At 52.2% G+C, this 21,427-nt stretch overlaps 3 protein-coding genes across 13 annotated transcripts; 1 reads left to right on the top strand and 2 right to left on the bottom strand.

The window, feature by feature from the left end:
• Positions 1–109: 109 nt before the first annotated feature.
• Positions 110–2,815, bottom strand: MIA (MIA SH3 domain containing). The gene is made up of 4 exons (XM_064489344.1): positions 1,348–2,815; positions 1,129–1,262; positions 532–642; positions 110–209 (listed from the first exon to the last, which is right to left on the bottom strand). The coding sequence occupies exons 1-4, from the start codon at positions 1,472–1,474 to the stop codon at positions 186–188; spliced, it is 396 nt and encodes a 131-aa protein (XP_064345414.1). The 5' UTR covers positions 1,475–2,815; the 3' UTR covers positions 110–185.
• Positions 1,131–14,496, bottom strand: SNRPA (small nuclear ribonucleoprotein polypeptide A). 3 transcript variants are annotated; one of them, XR_837551.3, is made up of 8 exons: positions 14,404–14,496; positions 13,853–13,947; positions 10,882–11,054; positions 8,451–8,630; positions 6,446–6,619; positions 5,916–6,004; positions 4,353–4,586; positions 1,131–1,262 (listed from the first exon to the last, which is right to left on the bottom strand). XR_837551.3 is itself a non-coding variant. In XM_010985219.3 (7 exons), exons 2-7 carry the CDS (start codon positions 13,923–13,925, stop codon positions 4,427–4,429), a joined length of 849 nt encoding a protein of 282 aa, XP_010983521.1. In that variant the 5' UTR covers positions 13,926–13,947; positions 14,404–14,496; the 3' UTR covers positions 4,210–4,426. The 3 variants fall into 3 exon arrangements, 2 of the variants coding, with proteins under 2 accessions (XP_010983521.1, XP_010983522.1); XM_010985219.3 differs by lacking the exon at positions 1,131–1,262 and having other exon boundaries at positions 4,210–4,586; XM_010985220.3 differs by lacking the exons at positions 1,131–1,262; positions 14,404–14,496 and adding an exon at positions 14,031–14,147 and having other exon boundaries at positions 4,210–4,586.
• On the top strand, positions 14,224–21,129 carry ACTMAP (actin maturation protease). Of its 9 annotated transcripts, none has more exons than XM_031458741.2 (7): positions 14,224–14,307; positions 15,694–15,821; positions 18,005–18,073; positions 18,484–18,608; positions 18,972–19,101; positions 19,193–19,263; positions 20,028–21,129. In XM_031458741.2, exons 4-7 carry the CDS (start codon positions 18,506–18,508, stop codon positions 20,363–20,365), a joined length of 642 nt encoding a protein of 213 aa, XP_031314601.1. In that variant the 5' UTR covers positions 14,224–14,307; positions 15,694–15,821; positions 18,005–18,073; positions 18,484–18,505; the 3' UTR covers positions 20,366–21,129. The 9 variants fall into 9 exon arrangements, with proteins under 9 accessions (XP_031314601.1, XP_064345412.1, XP_064345411.1 ...); XM_064489342.1 differs by having other exon boundaries at positions 14,231–14,307; positions 15,646–15,821; XM_064489341.1 differs by having other exon boundaries at positions 14,231–14,307; positions 15,639–15,821.
• The last annotated feature ends 298 nt before the right edge of the window (positions 21,130–21,427 follow it).

The following is a 21,427-nucleotide window of genomic DNA, read 5'->3' as shown; positions in this document are numbered from 1 at the left end:
TAGCAACCATTGACGTTACTACAGTCAGTGGGGTGATTGGCTAGATTCAGAAACCTGGGGAAACGTTTCCTTTCTAGATCCCCACCACAAAGACCACAGAGACCCACAGTTTGCACTTGACTGGTGTATTTGCATAAAGCCGGAGAGGGGAAAAAAAAAAAAACAGCAGGGACAGCGGTAGGCTCTCACTGGCAGTAGAAATCCCATTTCTGAAAGAGAGAAAGGGGAAACAGTGGGAAGAAAACCAGCGGTCACACCACAAAGGATCTAGTGGTTTTAGCAAATGCTGCAGCCGCCAGGTTTGGCCACACAAGTGCTATACAAATTAGCCTAGAGCCCTCTAATTTTTTCACCTGTTAATTGGACTAGGACTTAGAAATCATTCCCCATTTTACAGGTAAGAAAAGGCAGGAAATTTGTCCCCGAGCACACAGCTAGTATGCCGGGGAGCCAAGGGTAGGAGCATCTTTGCCCATCACCACAACCCAAGGGTCCTCCCTCCACATCCGTGCCAGCCCCCAAGACACTCACATCCGTCTTCACATCGATTTTGCCACGTTTCAGGGTCTGGTCTTCGCGTACAATGCTACTGGGGAAATAGCCCAGGCGAGCAGCTAGGTCTCCATAGTAATCTCCCTGAACCTGGGGAAGAGGAGTTAAAAGCCAGGGTCTGGGAAGATGCCAAGCTCACTCCTGCTACAAACCTCTGCACTCTTTTCTCCCTGATCTACACTAGCTGGCTCCATCTTTGTCATTCAAATCTCAGCTTCAAGTCACCTGCTAGAAGGTCCTCCTTGACAACCCCTTGCTAATTAGTCACCCAGTCACTTTATATTAATTCTCCAAGCAGCACATACTTGACTTTTTTTTTTTTGATGGCTTGTCTCCTTCCATTAGAGTAAAAGGGGTCATTTTTGTTTTACCTTCAGTGTCTAGAACAGTTTGGCACTATAGTAGATGCCGTAATAATTGCTCAACAAAGTAAAAATTGAGTAGATAACAAAAGCTCCCCGCCCCCTACAAACTCTATTTCAGTTCACCCCCCTCACATTTTCCCCTTAGGTGAAAAATTAGGGTGCACCCACCCCAGCCCCACACCCTTTCCTCTTCTGTTCTCCCAAGACTCACACTGCCTCCCCAGAAGAGCCGCCCTCGGCCCTTCAGCTTGGAGAAGACATACACGACTTGGCCCCTGTGTATGGTCAGGAAACGGCAGTCGGGGGCCACGTAGTCCTGAAGGGCCACAGCCATGGAGATGGGGTCTAGGGAAGGAATAAAGGGGAATGACAGCCCCATCCGCACAGACTGGCAACCCAAGCCCCAAGCCCTCCAACCCCCAGCTCTTACGGCTGCATTCCTCATCAGCACACAGCTTCCTGTCAGCCAGCTTGGGCATTAGGTGGCCCCCGACACTAGGCCCCGGGAAGGCAGACAGAAAGATGATACCAAGAAACACCAGGGACCAAGCCATCATGGACTCTGAGCAAGAGAGTGACCAAGAGAGGAATGGGGTCTCGTTTCCTCCTGCCCTCCCTCTCCAACAACACAAGGAAACCTGTGTTCTTGTCCCCGCCTTAAACCAGTCCCAAATTTTACCCACACCACCTAGAGGCTGCTACACAGCCAGAACCATTTTAAGGACAGGGTGAGGAGAGCCAACACTAGGAAATGCTCAGATAGGCCCCAGGCAGCCCAGGCCACTCCAAGTGACAGCCACCCCCTCAGCAATCAGAGAGGCCCAGTCGGGCAAGTTAAGATATTCAATTCCATCTTTCTTGAGTCAGCTTGGGGACCTGAGCCCCTTTGCTGTCCCCCTAGACAGAACGAAAGAAGCCAGTATGGAAAACCACCTTGGAATTTCCTGTGCTGAGGGGCAGGAGAACAAGGCAGCCCTTTGATTGCCAGGAATAACCCCAGTTCCCAAGCGGAGTATTGTATGTTGGGCCTCAAGCTAGGCAATGTCCTGCCACAATTGCTACTTATCCTCATAAGCCACTTCCTGATTGGGTGACCCAGGCTAAGTTATGTCTCCTCTCAGAGCCTCACCTTTCTTCTCTTTAAAATAGGAAAAATAAAACTCTATTGTTTACTATCCCAGTGGTTATTTATAGAGCATTCACCACACGTATCTTTATTTTATTAGCTCAAATGTATAGTCTGCCTCCCCTTCAAAGGGGGCTATCAAAACACGCTTTTATGTGGAAATGGAAGTGTAGAGCCTTAAGGAATGTGTCCAAGGTGGGAAGCGGTGGGGCCAGGTTTGGTTCCAGGTCCACACCCAGCACTACTGAGCTTGGAGCTCAGTAAGGTGCCCAAGGTCAGAGTGGCAGGATCTGAACTCAAGTCTCATCTCTAAAACTGTGCTTCAAAGAGATCCACATGCCTCAACAGCCACCTCTTCCCTCAGAAGCATTCTCACACTGGCTCCAAGTCCAAACTTTTTTTTAGTTCAGGGGGAAGTGGAGGAACACACACAGGCTTGGGATGGGGAAATCATCTCTAGCAAAGATGGGGCCTAAGCCACATCTACATGCTCAACACCCAGCACCAAGTACAAGAGTATCAACAGCTCTCCTCAAATGTCACCTCCTCAGAGGGGCTTCCCGTGACCACCCCGGTTACTGGTCCCCAGCTCCACCACCCCATCGTCAGTTGTTTGTATCAGAACACAGCAGTTGAAAATAGCTTGTCTATTTCATTCACACTGCATATCCTATGCCAAGGACAGTATTTAGCACATAGTAGGGGCTTGGCAAGTTATTTGCTGAACTTATTAAGTGCTTGCTAAATGCCTGGCACAGGGGTTGGGGGAGGGTAAGGGGGTGGGGGGAAAGGCTTGTAGGCTGGAGTAGCGAGTACAAAAACACCACAGTATTAACAAAGATTCTTCTTTACGCAGGAAGAAAATGAAGCTCAGAGTGCGGACATCAATCGCCTGTGAGGGCAGCAGCCGGGGAGCACCCCCAGGCGGACAGTAGAAACTAGGTGCGACCCATAAACCCGTGGCTGCTAGTGTTCCCTCGCGCCGTCTGCAAGAACACTGTGCCTTTTAGGGAAGGCAGCGATCGCCCTCTTCCCCTTTCAGTCTTTCAGATCCTACAAGAGTGTGAGTTTGGTGCCACAAGTCTTCAGTGTGTCAAACACTGATGTTCGCTTTTAACGGAGAGAGCAGAGCTGGGGCTTGAGTCTTGGCACACTCAAAAAAATATCCAGAGAATTTAACAGTCTCTCTGTATTTATTTTTGTGGTTAATTTTCTGCTTCTGGCAAGTGATCTCATTTTCCCATCTATATGGTATGACAATGGGTTTTAAGCTATATATATATTTTTTTTATTTTTTATTTTTTGAGTCAATTTAAAACTTTCCAGGTCAGGTGTGTGACAGATTGCTAAGGTCCCCCTGTTCAACCTCCCCTTCTTATCCACAGCTTCAGCTGGGACATGACTGTCCAGCCAGAAACCACACTTCCTAGAACCCCCCACAGCTAGGGCACCAGAGAATTGGGTTCACCCACCTGCCTGAAGCTCCTGGTTGGAGGTTGGCCGGCAAGGGAGAGCAGCCGTGTGTGAGGCGGCCACCTTTCTGGCACCAGCACCTGGTCAAGGGCCCTCCCCCTGTGTGATCACGTCAGCTGGGGCACTCCTAGTAGCAGCAGTGACATCGCGCTGAACTCTACAGACTGCAGCTCTAGGCTGCAAACTTGGACAGTAGAAACGATCTGTGGACCAAGTGTCTCCAACCCAAGCTGCCATTCCTACTACCCTTCCCGTGACTTCATGCACACCCATTTCCCTTCTCTTTCTTCCTGAAGTACTGAGAGTGGTTTCTGTGGGACCCTTCGTAGGACAGAAGGCATTTTTGTGTAGAAAACACTGAAGAAAAACCTCTTCCTTAACACTCTATCACGTTAGAAAATGATTGGAGTAAACATACAAATCTACAGAGTGAACGGTGAGCCATGAAAGGTGGCATCCTTGTGCAGTACAGAACCTGCCCAACAGTACCTGGCAGCCTGAGTTTCAATTTCCTGCCCTGAATGTTGATTGAGGTAAAATAGAAATCTGCCAAAGTAGTAAGTGATTTTAGTTTCGACAATGTTGTTACACTATTCTGTGTATTTTCCCAAGGTTGCAATCCCCAAACACCCAGAATATTCTCATGTGCAGAGAAGGGAAACACAGAGGACAAGAAAATCAAAACAACAAATGTTTGTGAAAAAACAAACCTCAAAAAACACTTTAATTCCAGCCTAACAGCGCCAGGTGCAATGTCTGGGGACAGACTCTGGGTACAATGCTGTGTGGCGACCATTCACTCACACACGGCTCCAAGGCCCCCGAGGGGGACTTACCTTCAGGGGACTGAGCCGAGGGAGGGAGGGGTGGCCCCAGGACAGGGGGCAGGGGCAGGCATGGGAACAGGGTGCTACTTCTTGGCAAAGGAGATCTTCATGGCATTGTTCTGGGTGATCTTGAAGCCCTGCAGGGCGTCACGAGCGGCCCCTGCCTGCACTTCATTGTCAAACTCCACGAAGGCGATGTCGTGCCGCCCGGGGACCAGGCGGACCTCCTTGAAGCCAGGGAACCTGAGGGAAAGGGAGAGACCTCAGGGATCCAGACTGGGCACTTCCCTCTAACATTTTAGCCTAACATTTGGTGGGTAGGGGCCAGGAATGTTGCTAAACACCCTATGAAGCAGAGGACAGCCCCAATAACAAAGAATTATCCAACCCAAAATGTATGACACTACGTTGATAAATTCTAACATAAACAAGTATGCACAATGTAAACGTATCATATAATGACAAATTTTAACATGAACACACCTGCAGCCATAACTAAGGTCAAGAGACAGAACACTGCCCCTCCCCCCACATCCTTCCCCAGTCACAACCCACCCACTTCGGCTCCAGAAATAACCATTACCCTGACTTGTATGATCTGCTGTTTCTTTCGTTTCCCTCTTCTCATTCCCTACTTCCTTCCCCATTAGGCAACCATCCCCATGTTTCCTGGCTATCATTTTTTTCCATCAGTATTCTTAAAAAATACACATTGTTCTGTGGATGTGGTACATTATGTGGTAATATTTTTCTTTTACTCAGTTTTTCAAAATTTCCTCTCGGTAGGAGCATCAAGAACTATCATGCCACCCTTCCCGTTCCCTCTAATTGCTGAGCAGCATGCCTTTTTGAGCGTCTGCATTTTTTTTTTAAATGGAGGTACTGGGGATTGAACCCAGGACCTCATGCATGCCAAGCATGCACTCTACCACTCAGCTATTTCCCTCCCCCAACAGCATCTGCATCTGACCCCTCCCTTCTCCCAGGCTGCCTCCAACTCCCCACATACCGTGAGAAAACACCCCAGCTACAGCCCCTTGGAACTCTTGTTAAGAATTTCTGTAGGATATCCAGTCAGAGCAGAGCCACCAGGTGAGTATATCACTAAACAGAGGACAGTTACCCTACCCCATGGCCCAGGGCTCTGCATCCCATCCGCAGGGCACGAGGGGTCAAGCATCCCCACCGCCCACGCTTGCAACAAACGGGCTGACTTCTGCCAGCCTAGCCAGCGCTCGGTGACATCTCACTGCTGTTTTACTCACACCTTGCCTTTGTCTAATCCAGACACTGGAAAGATGAGGCCCAGAGCATGGCCCCCCGCCCCACCCTCACGAAGGTGGAGGACGGCTCGCACGCCCTGGCTACTGCTGACCTCCAGCCTCATCACCACCCTTCCCTGCTGCTGTGGGCCCGGCCTCTTCCTCCTTTTACACCTGTAGCTGCTGTCTCGCTTGCAAAGCCTAAGCAGGCTCAGGGCTCCGCCAGCAAAATTCTGAGGCCCGTCTCCACGGTGCCACCTCCTGGCCATCACCCCCCCCCAGCTCCTGCCCAGCCACAGGCCCTACTTACTGGTTGAAAAGCATGGAAAGCATGAGCTCGTTGGTCTCTTCCGGCAGGTTGGTGAGGAACAAGATGTGATTTGGTGGATTTTCTGAAAGCTGTGCGGGAGATGAGAGCCCATGAGTCTGGTGGGGGATCTACGGCCCTCCTGCTCTCCGGCCCCAACCCTGCTTGAATCCTTCTAACCCGTCACCTGACATACCCTATGCTGTTGCCTGTCTACCCCGCCTCACCCTCCACTAGACCGTAAGCCACAGAGAGCACTGCTGTGCCCATAAACGGGTGCTCAGGAGTTCACTGAATGAACCCAGGTGCAGCCCATCCCTGCTCCAGCCTCCCCTTGACCTTCCAAAGCTGCTCCAGCAAACACACTAATTCCTCTGTCCCGGTGCCTGACCCCACTGCTACATCCTCATTCTCCGAGAGCACCCCCTCAGGGAGGCCTGCCAGGCACACACAACCTAAAACAGTGCCCCCACCGGCCCCTTTCCATTCCTGTATTCTGACTGCATGAGACCCCAGGAGGACCAGACACTTACAGGCTGGGCAGGTGGCATCTGCCCGGGCATGAGCTGCTGTGGAGGCATGGCCCCCGGTGGGATCTGGCCAGGTGCGAGGCCGGGAGGCGGTATCATGCCAGGGGGCGGCATGTAGGGAGGCTGCCCTGGCATGTGGTGCATGATGCGGGGTGCCTGGGTCATCGGCGGCATGCCCTGCGGGACAGGGAGAGCAGGACTGAGATGGGCGCAGGCAGGTGGGACGGGGTGTGCTTTCACTGTCAGTAGGAAACTGAGAGGAGTAAAGGCTGTTCCAGGAAACTCATGGTTTGAGAGACACAGGGAGAAAGATCCAGACTTGGAAAAGGCAAAAAAGGCACCCAAAGAGAGGTGGATGGAACAAAACAGACCTAAGTTCACAGGGGACATTCAATCAGAAAGAGTTAAAAAAAAATTTTTTTTTATATATATATAAAAGTTGGTCAGAATGGCCTAACGTTGTTCACAGACATATACGCAGGTAAAAAGTCTAGGAAAAAAATAAGAACACTGTCAACGGAAAGTGGTGGAGATAAACACCATAATAAGCATGCTGTACTCCTGATTCTAAAAATAAACTTTACGGAAAAAGAGACAGATCCAGAGAACAGACAGTGGAAGGCAGAGATGGACAGGGACGGTGGGTGTGGGCAAGTGCAGAAAGGAGCTGGCCCGATGGCACAGAGCACGTGCACCCAGGGGAGACAGGGGCTGCCAGAGCTGGAATCACACCTAGAGTCAAAGGTGGACAGAAAGGTGGGCACAGAAGAGAGGAGAGGAGAAGAGTGGGGAAGCTCAAATGTAACCCAGACACTATCGCTGATGCCAAAGTGTGAGGTCACACAAACAGAGCACCACCCATCAGAAGGCCCACAAGGAGGTTTGGAGACCTAAAGCGTGGGTCCAATTCATCCAGCTTTAGTACTTTGTGCTTTCTGTATCCGGTTTAGAAAACAGGATGTTTCCACTCTTCATGCCCCACCAAGGTCATGAAGACATTTTCCTGTTTTCTAGAAAATATTGCTGTAGCTGTCACATTAAGGTCCATGATTCATCTCAAATTAACTTACATATAGTAAAGGTAGTGTTAACTTTTTTTCTTACATATATCCAATTGTTTCAGTATCATTTACTAGGGGAAAAAGTCCTTTCACCGCTGGACTGCAGTGGTATCTTGATTATACATGGAGTGATCACATACACGTGTGGACGTTTCTGGACTATTCTGCCCCACTGGTCCATCTTCCCAGCCTTATGCCAACACCGCACCATCTTGATTACTATATAGCAGGCCCCCGCTTTGCTCTCGTCTGCCTTCTTTTGCCTTTCCAGACATTTACTGACAGCCTGTCAGTGTCCTCATAAATTCGTTTGGATTTTGATTGGAATTGTGTTGAATTTTAAACCAACTTGGAGAGAACCAACATCTTAGCAGTAAGTCTTCCCATCCATTTGCTAGGAACATCTCCAATTTCTCCCAGCAACGTTCTAGAGCTCCGGTGGGTGGTCTTACACACCTCTTGTTGAATTTACTCCTTGGAGCTACTTTTCAATTTGAAGACTGATTGTTTGTTGCTAACGTATGGAAATAAAACTGAATTTTTCCATGTTGATTTTATATCTGGCAACCTTGCTAAATTAAATTCACTTTTTAATCCTAACAGTCGATTGGTAGCTTCGTCTGGATTTTCTACATACACATTGACCTAAAAGACATGGACAGCAAAGTCAAAGTCAAGGAGAGAAAGAAAAGAGACTGAGACACAGAGAAAGAAGATCCTGAGAAATAGGCAGGCATGGAGAGACATTTCCCAGTGGAGATACCATCATCCAGGTGCTCAACCCCCCAGACACGCACATAATTCTCATAAGAAAATGGAAGGGGTTGAGGTGGAGGAGTCCTCTGAATCCCCAAGGGGAGACCCCTCCTCACCCTGCCCCCAAGCCAGGCCATGTGGTTGAGGAAGGCCTGATGGTGAGGGGGCCACATCTCTGGGCCCTGGCTTACCGGGACAGGCCCCTGGACAGCACCTACTACGGGGGCAGCCGCCCCGCCCTGCACAGCCTTCTTGGCAGCTGGGGTCTCCTGGCTCTTGGGCTTCCTCTTCTCCCGCTTGCGGTCCCGCTCCACGAATGTGCCCTTCATCTTGGCGATGATATCTGAGTCGGTCTTGGCATACTGAATGCGCTGCCAAGCAGAGAGCAGAAGGGTTGAGGTGAGTGAGCTTCAGAGCCAAACCACCTGGATGCAAAATCAGACCTTTACGGGCTTGGTGAGCAATGTCACAGAAATTACTTGGTTTCAGTGCCTTCATCTGTAAAACGGGGATTGAGTGATTTTCCACTTCAATGGATGATTGCAAGGACTAAATGAGTTAAGCCTCCAGACAGTGTCTGGCATGTAGCAAGCGCTCAGTAAGTGGTTGCTGGGACTCTGAAGGGAAGATCGGACAGCCCTGAGAATCAGGCCCAAGGCAGAAGCAAGAAAACAAGGCCAGGACACTAACTCTATGCAGGGGGCCTTTCAATCACACAAGAGAACTGAATCTTCAGGCGAAATCTCATTCATTTAGCAGTTTACCTAGCACCTATCTGTGCCTTGGGTGTCCAGCAAGGAGTAAATCAAACAGAAGACCCCACCCTCCCAGAGCTTGTTCACTGGGGAAGGTATGACAAATGACATTAAAAAGTGAACTACAGAAGTGTTGAGAAGAACTGAAAGTTTTAGAGTGTGGTCGGGAAAGGGCTCGGTGAAGTGACACTGGGGAAGGCGGGCAATGCAGACATCTAGGGAGAGAGCGCTCTAGCAAAGGTAGCGGTCATCAGAGAGCGAACGAGTGCAGCGGGGATTCAAGCCACAGCAAGGAGACCGATGTGGATGAGGAAGGAAGAGACAAGGTCACAGAGGCAACAGGGGACCTTGGGAATGACTCTTTTCCTGAGAAAGCCAGGAGCCGTGGAGTGTCATAAGCAGGGGAGTGACGCCCTCTCATTGGCATCTCCCAAGAAGCGCTGCGGCCATGGGATGGAGAAGAGGAGCAGGAGTCGAGCAGGGAGGCCAGTGGGCAGGCCGCTGCCACCATCCTGATGAGAGAGGGTGGTGGCTGGGACCAGGTGGGAGGCAGGGGAGTGGATGTTTTGAAGGTAGAGGTGACAGAATGCCCTGACAAGAGTCCACAGGGCTTCACTGCTTCCTATGGTCCAACTTCGGAGAAAAGCAGGGGAGGGTCAAGACAAAAAGATTTATGGTTTTTAGTCCTCAAAAGCGAATTTCTAGCTGCTCCAGAAAAGCAATGGCAGATGTGGCAACTGTGGGCTCGCACACCCAGAGGCGACCACAGGCCGGAGTTGGAGAGCGGCCCTCTCCCAATGGAGGTGCGTGCTCCAGGCTGCCCTGCCACCCCTGGGCCAGTGTCCTCCACATGAAGTGACCTGCCTCGGACCCGCAAGCTCTGACACCTGCTGTCACCTCCCCAAGGGAACGGGTTCAGGGAGGCATATTCCAATCGGGTGAAACTGGAAAACTGATTGAGGGACGAGGGAAAAAGCCCAAAGAACCAAAGATGTCTGCCAGTGATATGACAGGAACTCTAGTCCAGGGCAGGGACTTCAAGCCACACCTCACCTCCTAGACAGCAGTCCCCGTGGCCATCCACCTGGCCTCCCGAACCTCTGCAATCCCTTTCCTCCCAACCCATGGCCCCTGCCCTGGTCCTGGCCCAACCCTCCAGCCTCACCTCCACAACTGAATCCTAATCTCCCTTTCATCCATCCTACACGACAGCCACAGGCATCTCCCTAAACCCTCCCATGGCTCCCCAGCACCCTTAGAATTAAGTCCACTTTCAGGACAAACTCTAGCTCCTTAACCTGACTTGATCTGCTCTCCAGCCAGGCCCTCCTCACCACCTCCCGTCCTTCACCCCAGCAAAATGAACTTGACTCACTTCCTCAATTACATATGCTCTTGCTTATCTCCAGGCCTTAGTCCACTGTCTTCCCCACCCCCTCCCCCAGCTACTCTTCTCCTTCGAGTCTTACTCATCCAGAAAGCCTTTGCTGCAAATTCCCACCCTGGGTGAGATGCCTCCCCTAAGCTCCCCCAGCCCTGTGCACTTCCCCAGTCCCAGCCCTGACCGGTCTCGGTCATTACCATCTGGAGACAGCCATGTCTCTCCGACAGGACTGTGGGTCTGAGAGGGCAGAGCTGGGGGTTCCCTTGGTCACTGTGTGTCCCCACACCCCAGTACAGGGAACAGTGAATGCTAAGGAACAGCAAGAGAAGCTCCCATTCTGTGCTCGCTTCGGCAGCACATACTCAAGAGAAACTCCCATCCTTTAGAGCCCGGACCACAGGTGACAGGAAGCCTAGTCCCAACCAGCTGGCAATAGCACTTTACCCGGGTACGCACACCCACTCCTCTACACACAGTGCTCACCATGGGCTTGTCGTAGAAGGGGAAACCCTGCATGGAGCGCAGGGCGTTGGTGGCGCTGCTGACCTCCTTGAAGATAACAAAGGCCTGGCCTCTCATCTTCAGGCTTCGTGATACCAGGATATCCAGGATCTGGCCAAACTGGGAGAAGATGGCGTACAGGGACTTCTTCAGCTCTGCAGTGGGGGAAGGAAAGACCCATGGGTGACTAGAGGCCTTGGTACCATGTTCTGAGGCTGGAGCTCCATTGCTCAGAGGAAATGCAGCCCAGAAGGGAAACATCAGGCAACTGACAAGAGTACCCAGCATGCTGTTGGTCAGCAATCCCAGCAGCAGCCAAGCATTCAGTGTGTGTGCTCCTCTGTAAGAGGTCAACAGTAACAGGATATACCCAACAACGCTGCTGCACAAGGAACACGAGTCACACACACACAAAGGACACGTGGCCAATGTACAGTAAATGGGAGCACCTCTTTTCATCTTCTCTAGCACCTTGACATCGGCCTGTGTGATGTGGCCCTGGGCCAACTTCTCCAACCTCATCTCTCCCCACACTCCACCTGCACTCCTGTATCTCCAGCCACATTGGCTTCCCAGTCCTTTTTCAGGCCCATCACACCGACTCTGCTTCAGGACCTCTGCACTACCAGGAGCTACTTACTACTCCGCCAGGAGCACCTTTCTCCCAAGGTGTACATGGCTGCCTCCTTCAGTCACCCAGGGCTCAGTGGAAATGTTGTGACCTGAGGCCTTGCCTGACCACCCTGTTTAAATAAACATCTAGTATCACTCTCCCCTCCAGCCTGGGACCCTCCTTGCTTTTCCTTCATGGCCATTTCCCACCTCCTGACATCATGTTTGTTTACTTGTTTAGCTCTCCTTCTGAAGAGCTACGAGCCTGTCCAATTTGTCTACCACAGTATTCCCTGGAGCAGCGCAGTCACCAGCACACAAACCTGCAAAAACATCTGCACAAATAAAGATACCATCAAGTGATTTACGGACATTAACTTCACCAAATTCTCACAACCACTCCATGAGGTAGCAATGATAAATGTCCCAATGTTACTAACATGGAAAGAGGCTCTCAGAGGATTTATCACTGCCAAGGAGGAGGGTCCCAAGGGCACTGGGAAGACCCTGCAGAGCTGGCACCGGGACCAGGACCCAAGTCCATCTGAACCCAGTACCACCATACCTCACTAGCAAACGGTCTGCCACATCTGACAGCCAGAAAAGGATACCAATCTTATGCAAAGACGATATGTGAACTGAAAATGCTTGGTGAAAGAGACAGTAGGAGGAAAAAGGGGTGTGGTGGGGGGATGGGGTAAAAAGGGAAGGAAATAGCCAAAAAGTCTGATGACAGTTCTGGTTTTTGTCGCCATCCACCATCCCCATGAACTCAGTTTGGCCCTGAGTCATTCCCCTGGACCTTGGACTTTGGACCTCTCCCCAGTCTCCTCTCTGGCCCATTCAAGTTCACCCTCCACAGCTGGGAAGATCTTTCACAACTGATTCTGTCCCTTGCCTGGCTCCCCAACACCCTCAGGACAAAGTCCAACACCTTACCCAGTCCACAGGCCCCATGAGCCAGAATGCACTGCTCACTGGAAGGCTCTCCATGAGGCACAGGCTTCTAAGTCTAAGGCACACAAAACTACTCGTTCCCAGAATTCCATAGACTGTTGCCCCTAGACATTTGCACATGCTGGTCCAGGTTAGGAACTCTCTCTTCCCTCACCATAACACAAATACTGCTTCCTCTACCTGGAAAGCTTTTCCAAAATGTCTCCTCTTCTATGAAACTGAATGAATACCTCTTTCTAGATGCCCAATCCCAGCCCTGACCACTCGGCCTGTGCTTCCTCAACCACGGCCCTGGCTACTCTGGGATATCGCTGTCTGGTAGCACATCTGTCACTCCCACTGGACCGTGGCTCCATGAAGGCAGGACCAGGACTGGTCTCAGTTGCCAATGTGTCCCTAGGTCCACAGAATACTGGCTGGATATGATACCCTAAAAGAGTATGAGGGACTTACGTAGCTTGTTATCTTCAATAACAACTTTATCAGTAACCTCAAGCTTAATCCCAGCAAGCTCCTCTGGTTCTCCTGACAATTTTCTTGAGGTGATAGTAAGAACTAGCACTTACCCCACTCTTACTACCTGCTGGGCACCAGAAAAAGAAGCTGCACAGAAGTTTAGCTAATATAATCCCCATAACATCCATGCAAAGACCATGTTATGATTCTGCCCAGTAGATGAGGTTCAATAAAAGTATAACTTGCTCAAGAATTAAATGGACAAGTATATCTGATGTCAAGAATCGAGTTCTTAAGTAGAATTCCATGCTGGTGGCCTCAACCACTTTTCCTTGGTGTGTGACCTTGGGCAAACAGTATCACCCGAGTCTCAGTATCCTAATTTGAGAAATGGGAATACGTTCTTCCTGCAGGGCTGTTGTGAAACTTAATGAAATCAAGATTCATATATTAGCGCCTGGTAGTGTTAGCCATCACTATTCACTTCTGTGAAACATTTGCATTGTGGACCGATCTCTGAGAACATGATAGTGAACAAGACAGTTTCAGTTCTTACCCACATGGAGCTCACAGGCCAGGAAAGAGCCCCATGACAGCCCAGAACGACCAAGGTTTGAAGGGGGATGTCCAGGGTCATGGGAAGTCAGAGGCTGGCACCTGAGTGGAAAGGGGAGGGGGCAGGCTTCCTAGAGAAGGGGTCCGGTGAGCTGAAACCTTGAAGGATGAGGAACAGTAACCAGGTTAATGAGCAGAGTGTAAGATGAACTGAGGAAGTGTTAAAAAGAGAGGAAGCAGCATGTGCAAACGCCGAGGGGTTAACTCTAACAATTTGGCTGGAAAAGACTGAGGAAAAGTGAATGCTGGGTACAGAAGACGGGGGCCGGCTCGTGCGGGATAGCCTGGAGTCCGGACCACCCCGAGAACTCACCATCCTTCTTGATCTTCTCGTTGAGATTGTTGATATAAATAGTGTGGTTGGGGCGGGTCTCGGGAACTGCCATGGAGTGAGTTGCTGAGGTAGGACTGAAAGAATGAAAAAAGTAACCTCAGCCCTAGGTTTCTCCAAATCCTTGTCCCAGTGAGGGTTGCTAAAGGATCTTCCTTACAAGAGGAAGCCGGGTAAGGCAGGAGAAGGGAAGAGGGAAGCACAGCTCAGAAAACAAAGCAAACGCAGGAGACCACTTCTTTCCGCGTGGTGAGGGAACTCTCGAGAGGTTTACTACTAGTCCCAGAATGCTCTACGCGACTCAGTAGGCGGAGCATCCTAGGGGGCGATTCCCACTGGCCCACGCGCTCAAAGGGCGGCCCAGGACAGAAGGCCCGGATGTAAGAACGCGTTAAGAAAGGAGGCACGACTTCACGGCGCCCTGGCCTGGCACAACGGTAAGATGATTCCCCCACACAAGGCGCGGGAAGACCCGGGCGCCAAGAACTCCGCCCGCCTGGCGCCGACGGTCGCCTGCGCCTAAGAATACTCACCGACAGAGTCGCAGCACCCGTAAGCGCCCTCCGCTGTGTTGCTGAGTGCCGACCAGAAAAACTTCCTCTCCTGGTCCCGCCTTTTTCTTTCTACAAGCCAATCCCCGCGTGGAAACCCGGTAGCTTAGCCAATCAGAGTAAGTCTTGCTCCCGGACCCAGATCTTGCCAATCAAAATGACACTTAGGTTCCCGCCTCAGGAGAAGCTCCGCCCACTCCTGCAAGCCCTACGCCTTCTGCGACTCTCGGGGCTACGGGCCAATCAGTGAAGGCCGCGCCCCCTCACGCGCTTCTTGCCAATCCGGACGCGGCTCTCTCAGCAGTCTCCCCGGAGGCAGTTCTTTGGTAGCTCCGCCTCTCCCCCACTGTTTCGAGTTCTCTGTCACGTGGTCGCTAAAGGGGCGGACACGAGTTTCGTGTCTTACCACGGGATTTGGGAAAGGTCATGCGCTTCGTCCGCCATTTTGCGGGACCCGGAGACGCGTTTAATTTCCCACTCTGTTCCCAGTTCCAGCCGTATCGTGGCTCCCAACGAGCTCCGATCTCTGAGCCTTCCCCAACCCACGAGACTCTTCCTGTTCCCTCTGATTTCAGGACTTTTCTCCACAACTAGGCTATTTTCCGTGCGAGGTGACCTTTTGACCTCTGACTAAAAGGTCAGCTGTAAGGTTCCAAAGTCGGGTCTGGGATATGAGGGGGGAATCTATCCCAAATTCCCCTAGTCTTTACTTCTGGGACCCTGAATTCCGAACTTTAGGCGTCTCACCCCAGGTCTAAGCCTTTATGTCCTGAAATTCAACTCCAAGTTGCCAAATCTAGCCCGAGATAAGAAGTTAACTCCTCGCTCCTTGAACCTTGCAACTCATCTCCAACCGCATATCTGGTTCCAGATTAAAGGACCCCGTTAACCCTAAGATTTCTTATGATTTGAGTTAGCCTCAATCCCTGCTCCCAAAGTTCCAAATTTTAGCCCCGGTTTTTTCGGTCCCACTGCTCAGCGCGCAGATTCTGGAACTCAGCTCCAAAACCTTCAGAATCCCCATCCCTAGACCAACACATTTTGGAGGATCCTTCTATTCTCGACCTTCCAGTCCAAGTCACAAACCCCAAAATGATTTCTCCATGCTCTCCTCCCTTAGAGCCACCAAGAGCCCCTGCACCCCAGGCCCCCATCATTCCACCTCCTCCCCTACCCCCAGATCTCCGAGATTTAACTTTTCCACCCTCTTCCTCGAGCATCCAGACCCCTATTCCCCCACCACCCCCAATGCCGCCTCCACCCCCTGCCAAGGTGTTTGCGCCCCCTCATGTCTTCGGCCTGGAGAAGAGCCAGCTCCTGAAGGAGGCCTTGGAGAAGGACGGCCGGGTCCCCAGGGGCAGAGAGGACGTCCAGAGGCTCCTGAAGCTGCACAAGGACCGGTAGGGTCCCCATGCCCCCACCTGGGGTCACACCAAACCACCTGTTCCCAGATCACTTCAGCCATCTCCTCTTGGGGTTTCTTATTTCCTCAAGGTCAGAGGGCCTGACTGCTACAGCCCCCTACTTAGACCCCTTCAGTGCCGGTGTACCTTCAACAATGAAGAAAGATCCTGCCCTCATAAGCATCTAGGCCAGTGGGAGAAACAGATCCCTCCCTTCACCAGGCAGTGACCACCCAGAGTGGTCAGAGCTGTGAGGAGGGAGCCCAGCGGGTTGAGAGTCAGTGGGGCCTGCCTGGAGAGGGTGGAGAGGACCCTTGAGTGCTGTTCAAGTTGCAGGGGTGTGTGGTGAGAGGAAACAGCTTGTGCCCAGGCCCAGAGTGAAATGAAGAGATGTTCTTTTCAAGGACCTGCAAATATTTCTTTAACAGGACCAAGGAGGTGGCAAACGTGGGGTTTCCCAGGTGGGCAGACCACACGGGGCATCGGAGGGGCCGTGTGAAGGCAGGTGGACTGTCCTGAGGGCCCTGGGAGCTGTGGAAGGGCCTTGTGCCCTTCTGGGGAGGAAGAAAGGCTACCTTTGAGGAGTGGAGGTGAGGGACTGGAGTCTAGGGGGCCAGGAGGAAGCTGGGACACCCAGAAAGCGAGGCAGGACAGGTGGGGAGCTAGACCTGGGTTGGGGCTGAAGGGCAGAGAGAGAAGTGACCTGCCCAGACTCAGAAGAAACTTCCAGCCCTCTAGACAAGTTGAAATCTGCACTAAACGGCCCAACCATAGTAAGACAAACATAATGCAGATAACCGCCACCCATTACTGCCCATCTACCATGTGCCAGGCGCTGCTCTGAGTGTTTTTACTTACTAATTTATTTAATCTTCTCAACGATTCCATGAGACAGGAACTATTATTCCATTTTCCAGATGAAGTAACTGAGGCTCACAGAGATAAAGTCACTTAGCCACAGTGCTTAGAAGAGGAAGGGCCCAGTTTCAACTCTGGCATGGCGGCCAGGCTCCAGGCTTTTGGCCACTGGGCCATGATATGGTCTCCTCTCATCAGGAGGGTGCCCCCCCCCCAGGCCTTGCTCTTTCACCGGCCTTGAAATAGAGTATAAGCAACTTACTCTACACCTCCTGAGCCCTGGGAGGGTGGGAGGTGGGAGAAGGATTGGGGTCACCAGAACGTTCTGAGTGGCCTCCCTAAGGAGGGGCTGGGCTGACCTGTAAGGACTCTGTCAAGGTGATGGCTTAGGCCTGGAGCAAATGTTACTTGGTTTTGCTCAAGGCTGAGTGAAGAGATTTCAACGCTGTCTAACTGCCTGAGAAACTGGCTTGAGGGGGAAAAATTTCCAGAGTTTGGATATTGATGAAATAAAATTCCTATTTTATGGTAAACAGAAAAATTTAAACATAAAGTTTTTGTTTTCCCTTTTGGGCCTCCTCCCTCCCGTTTAGTGTATATTGTACATCTGCATTAACCAAACCTCCTTAGGGAAGAACATTCTTTCTTAATCTCATCAAGGATCACAACTCTTAGGGGAGACAACCTTTGTTCTTTTTTTTGTTCTTTTTCTCTTTTCTTTTTTTAAACAACCTTCCTTGACCTTGTAAGGGGCCACAATGACCTATGACCCACAGCTTGCTTTGTACTTACAGATCTGGATTGAGTAAACTGTCAGTAATATGCCATTTGACATGTAACTAACCCTTCGTCTCAAAAATTTATGTAACTGCTTTGACCTCTAATGGTGGGAGTTATAGTCCTGAGTTATAGTCCCCAGGTTGGCTTGAATAAAAATTTCCCTTCTTAGATTGACTATGGATTAAGCTTTTCATCAATGATGTAGAGACAGCCCTTCAAGAAATTTCCTCTAATAAATAAATCTCCCTGGCTGCTAGTTGCGGCTTTTGCACAACTGCTCTTTGCCCCATCAGTAACTGAGAGAAAGAGCAGGCGGAAGAATGATTCCCACTGAGCAGATGAGGAAGCTGAGGCTGCAGAGGGGAAGTGTCTCATCAGGGGTGAAGGGAGTCTGACCCAGCTAAGGTGTCTTCAGGCCTCAGGACAGCCAAGCCCGTGTTCCTCCCCTTCACCGTCCCTCGATCCCACCACTTCGAGCCAGACCTCAGTGCGGGGACTCTAGGAGCTGGTTCCCGCATGACCTAAGTGTGGCTCTGATTCAGTTTCAGAAGTGACCTGCAGTGGATCCTCTTCTGTGCTGACGTGCCCTCCCTCATCCAAGAAGGCCCTCAGTACGTGCCCTGATCCAGGACCCCAGCCCTTTGGCAGGCCGTGGTTCTGAGCCTCTGCCCTTGCCAGGCTCTGTGAGGATTGACCCAGGAGGGTGGGAAGAGTTGGTTCATCCCAGGCAACCTGGGGAGAAGGTGAGAGGAGGAGGAGGGGAGGGAGAGGGGAACTTACAGGTCAGGGTGCACATGCAGTAAACATTTGGAACGAAGGAGCAAGTGAACAAACGAATCTGGTCCATCATCTCTCTTCCTCCTGGAAGCCCAGGTGATGTCTTTCCCTACTCGGCCTGGGAGAGGAGAGGGGAGCTCCCCTAGGGCATCAGACCTGTCCCCCACACTCCAGCTTCCAGGGCAGAGGGGGCCCAGGAAAGACACGACTTACGGGTTGAGGGGCTGGGCCTGTCTCTCCCCAGGTGCGGGCTAGTGGCCTTGTGGATGGCAGGCACCCTCCTGGCACCCCACAGCGACATACCCCTGGAGAGAGTGGTGCAGGTGGCCATGGAGAGGGGTTACACGGCCCAAGGGGAGATGTTCTCTGGTAAGTTGAGTGTGGAAGGGTCTCAAGCCAGGTGTTCTGCAGGAAGGGACTGGAGAGGTTGGCTGGGACATACCAGGTGCATGAGGGGCCTTTGTTCCATTCTCTGGGCCCTTCCCCATCCAGTAGAGCAGAGTGTTACGAGGTGGACTCTGGAGCCAGGCTGCTTGGGTTCCCAGCCCATCTCTGCCACTGTCTGCTGTGTGGCCATGGACAAGCAGCTTACCCTCTCTATGCCTCACTTCCTACATTTGTACAGAGAGGTGATGGTCAAGGTGAAGGTTATGGGCACTGATTCCAGAAAGCCTTTGGCATGCTGCCAGGCCCACGGTGATCCCTCTTTCTCTGTCTGTTCTGTCCCTGCAGTGGCTGACATGGGCAGGCTGGCCCAGGAGGCACTGGGCTGCCAGGCAGAGGTGCTCTGTGGTGGCCTGGGTGGTCCTAACAGAGACCATGTCCTACAGCACCTTGTCGCCGGACATCCCCTGCTAATCCCGTATCCTGCAGCTGGGATGGGAGCTGGGCAGGGATGGAGAAGGGTGGGTCCCAGGGCCACACCACAGCTTTGGTCTTAACCCCAGTGCCAGCTACGATGAGGACTTCAACCACGAGCCATGTCAGCGGAAGGGCCACAAGGCCCACTGGGCAGTGAGCACAGGTGGGTGCCCCCTCCCATATCCTGTGCCCTCACCCAGGATCTCCCCAGCCCAGTCATCCCTCCTCACAGTCTCACCTCCTCACTGGTCTCGAGGCAGGAACCAGGGTTGGGCCATCTCTATCCCCATAGGGTCCTTAGAGGGGGCCTGGCTGGCAGCAGGTGCCTCAGTGTCTGCCAGTTGGGCTTCCCACAGACAGGAACTCAGAACGAGGACAGGAGTCAAACAGTCTGAGCTGCAGGCTTGGTCCAGCCACTTCCAGGGCCTCCATTTTCCTATCTGGAAATCCTGGTGACAATAGTACCCATCTCATTGGCAGAGGAAGTAAAACTGTTTGAATGGTACCTGGTATGTCACACGTCCCAATAAGCATTAGCTATGATTGCCATCGTCATCTTTCCATCTGCCTGAAAGAAGGCCAGATTGGCACATCAGGTGGCCTGGATGGAGGCCCCCTTGTGTGCATGGCTGTCTGACTTTGAGGGCGCCTCTCTGAGCAGCGCCCTCCTGGACACCTGGAGGCCAATGGGTCACAGTGTTTCCTCTGTTCAGTGCCGCCCTGCCACCTCCCTGTGCTGACAGGCTGTAGAGGCAGGATGTAAAATGCCTGCAGCTCTCGGAACCCAACACCTTGGGTCCAAATCCAGCCGGCTCTCTGCCTGCTGACCCCTGCTGACTTCTGCATGACAATGGGGTGATCGAGGCTGGGCGACCAGCACCTCATCAGTGCTCAACTCCTACTCACAGCCTCCCCTTCTCCTCCCAGGGGTCCTGCTGGGTGTGCAGGCTGTGCCTGGCCTCGGCTACGCGGAGGACCCCGAGCTGCCAGGCCTGTTCCACCCAGAGCCCGGCATGCCCCACCAGCCACCATCCGTGCCAGAGGAAGGCTCCCCAGGAGCCGTCTACCTTCTCTCCAAGCAGGGCAAGAGTTGGCACTACCAGCTGTGGGACTACGACCAAGTCCGGGACAGCAACCTGCAGCTGACGGACTTCTCGCCCTCGCGGGCCGCCGATGGCCGGGAGTATGTGGTGCCCGCTGGCGGGCTGCAGGCCGGCCTCTGCGGCCAGGCCCTGCTCCTCAGACCACAGGACTCCAGCCACTAGCCTGCTGCAGCCCCGAACCAGGGTGACAGGACCTGGCCACAGCCCAGCTTTGACGTGTTTGCAGAGCGCCCCCGCTCCTCCCCCTGTGCCACAGCCCGAGGGTTGGGCTGGATCTCTGAGGACCTTCAACCAGAGCTCCTTCTTACAGGGTCCCCCTGAATCCATCCAGTCCCATTCTTGGGCATCACCCCAACTCCCCCTCCCCGAAGCCCACCACCCACATACTCTGTGGGCTGGGGTTACAGCCAGGAGCCAGACAGGCTCCATCTACACAGAAGAGACTGATTAGCTCAGTCCCCAGACCTTGTCCAACCCATGTCAGTGTTGCTTCCACCTGTTTCTCACCAGTGACCACCACCTTCTAAACCACTGCCTTCTCTCTGCAAGAGCCTCCTCACTGGACACCTTGCTGCCTCCCAGTGTCTGTTCACATGGAGCTGGGAAGCCATTAAAAAGGCAAACCAAGGTCTCACCACTCCCCTCCGGAGAAGCTGCCAGCAGCCTTGCCACTTCTGGCAGGATAGGGATTAAACTCCCAGCCCCAGCTCACCTCCCTCACCCCAGGCTGTTCCTTCTCACACTTTCTGCCACCAGCCAGCGATACTGGCCTTTCAGGTCCCTAGAGTGTTCTGTTCCCCTTGGAGCTTCTGCTAAAGATAGCTCTGAAATTTCTCTATCCTGGCTCCTTCCTCAGGGAACATTCCTCAGCCTTTGGGCCGGACACCTCCCCAACCTGTTCTGATTAAAAACAAAAAGCAAATGCCTCTAAGACTGGTTATTTGCGCCAATCCCTTTACCCCTGTTAATTCATCAAATCCTCCAGCTTCATAAGGAAGGTACTAGATCCTCTCCATCTGACAGATGGAGAGACTGGCCTGGGGAAGTGCAGTCACTGGCCTAAAGTCACATGACTGGCAAGTGGCAGGGACAAGATTCAACCAGATAATACCAATACAGTTAGATTATCATTTAATGAATACGTGTTGCATCCACTCTGAAAGGGGAGGAACTGAGCTGTCTTGGCCACCGCTGCGTCCCCTGCACAGAGCCAGGCACCAGAGT

Source organism: Camelus dromedarius, chromosome 9 (assembly GCF_036321535.1).
Source record: "Camelus dromedarius isolate mCamDro1 chromosome 9, mCamDro1.pat, whole genome shotgun sequence".
NCBI classification, from domain to species: domain Eukaryota; kingdom Metazoa; phylum Chordata; class Mammalia; order Artiodactyla; family Camelidae; genus Camelus; species Camelus dromedarius.
Note: the sequence above shows the minus strand (reverse complement) of the source record. Positions and strands in the feature narration are given on the sequence as shown.

What these genes read in the sequence shown, in the direction of transcription:
- MIA (XM_064489344.1), bottom strand. Translation starts at nt 1,474, where the DNA reads ATGATGGCTTGGTCCCTGGTGTTTCTTGGTATCATCTTTCTGTCTGCC. An exon ending in TGCTGATGAGGAATGCAGCC is followed by an intron (nt 1,263 to 1,347) that starts GTAAGAGCTGGG and finishes TTCCTTCCCTAG; the next exon opens with ACCCCATCTCCATGGCTGTG. An exon ending in GGCTCTTCTGGGGAGGCAGT is followed by an intron (nt 643 to 1,128) that starts GTGAGTCTTGGG and finishes CCTCTTCCCCAG; the next exon opens with GTTCAGGGAGATTACTATGG.
- SNRPA (XM_010985219.3), bottom strand. Translation starts at nt 13,925, where the DNA reads ATGGCAGTTCCCGAGACCCGCCCCAACCACACTATTTATATCAACAAT. An exon ending in CGAGAAGATCAAGAAGGATG is followed by an intron (nt 11,055 to 13,852) that starts GTGAGTTCTCGG and finishes CCCCCACTGCAG; the next exon opens with AGCTGAAGAAGTCCCTGTAC. An exon ending in CCTTCTACGACAAGCCCATG is followed by an intron (nt 8,631 to 10,881) that starts GTGAGCACTGTG and finishes TCTGCTTGGCAG; the next exon opens with CGCATTCAGTATGCCAAGAC.
- ACTMAP (XM_010985222.3), top strand. Translation starts at nt 15,514, where the DNA reads ATGATTTCTCCATGCTCTCCTCCCTTAGAGCCACCAAGAGCCCCTGCA. An exon ending in CCAAGGGGAGATGTTCTCTG is followed by an intron (nt 18,609 to 18,971) that starts GTAAGTTGAGTG and finishes CTGTCCCTGCAG; the next exon opens with TGGCTGACATGGGCAGGCTG. An exon ending in GGACATCCCCTGCTAATCCC is followed by an intron (nt 19,102 to 19,192) that starts GTATCCTGCAGC and finishes CCCCAGTGCCAG; the next exon opens with CTACGATGAGGACTTCAACC.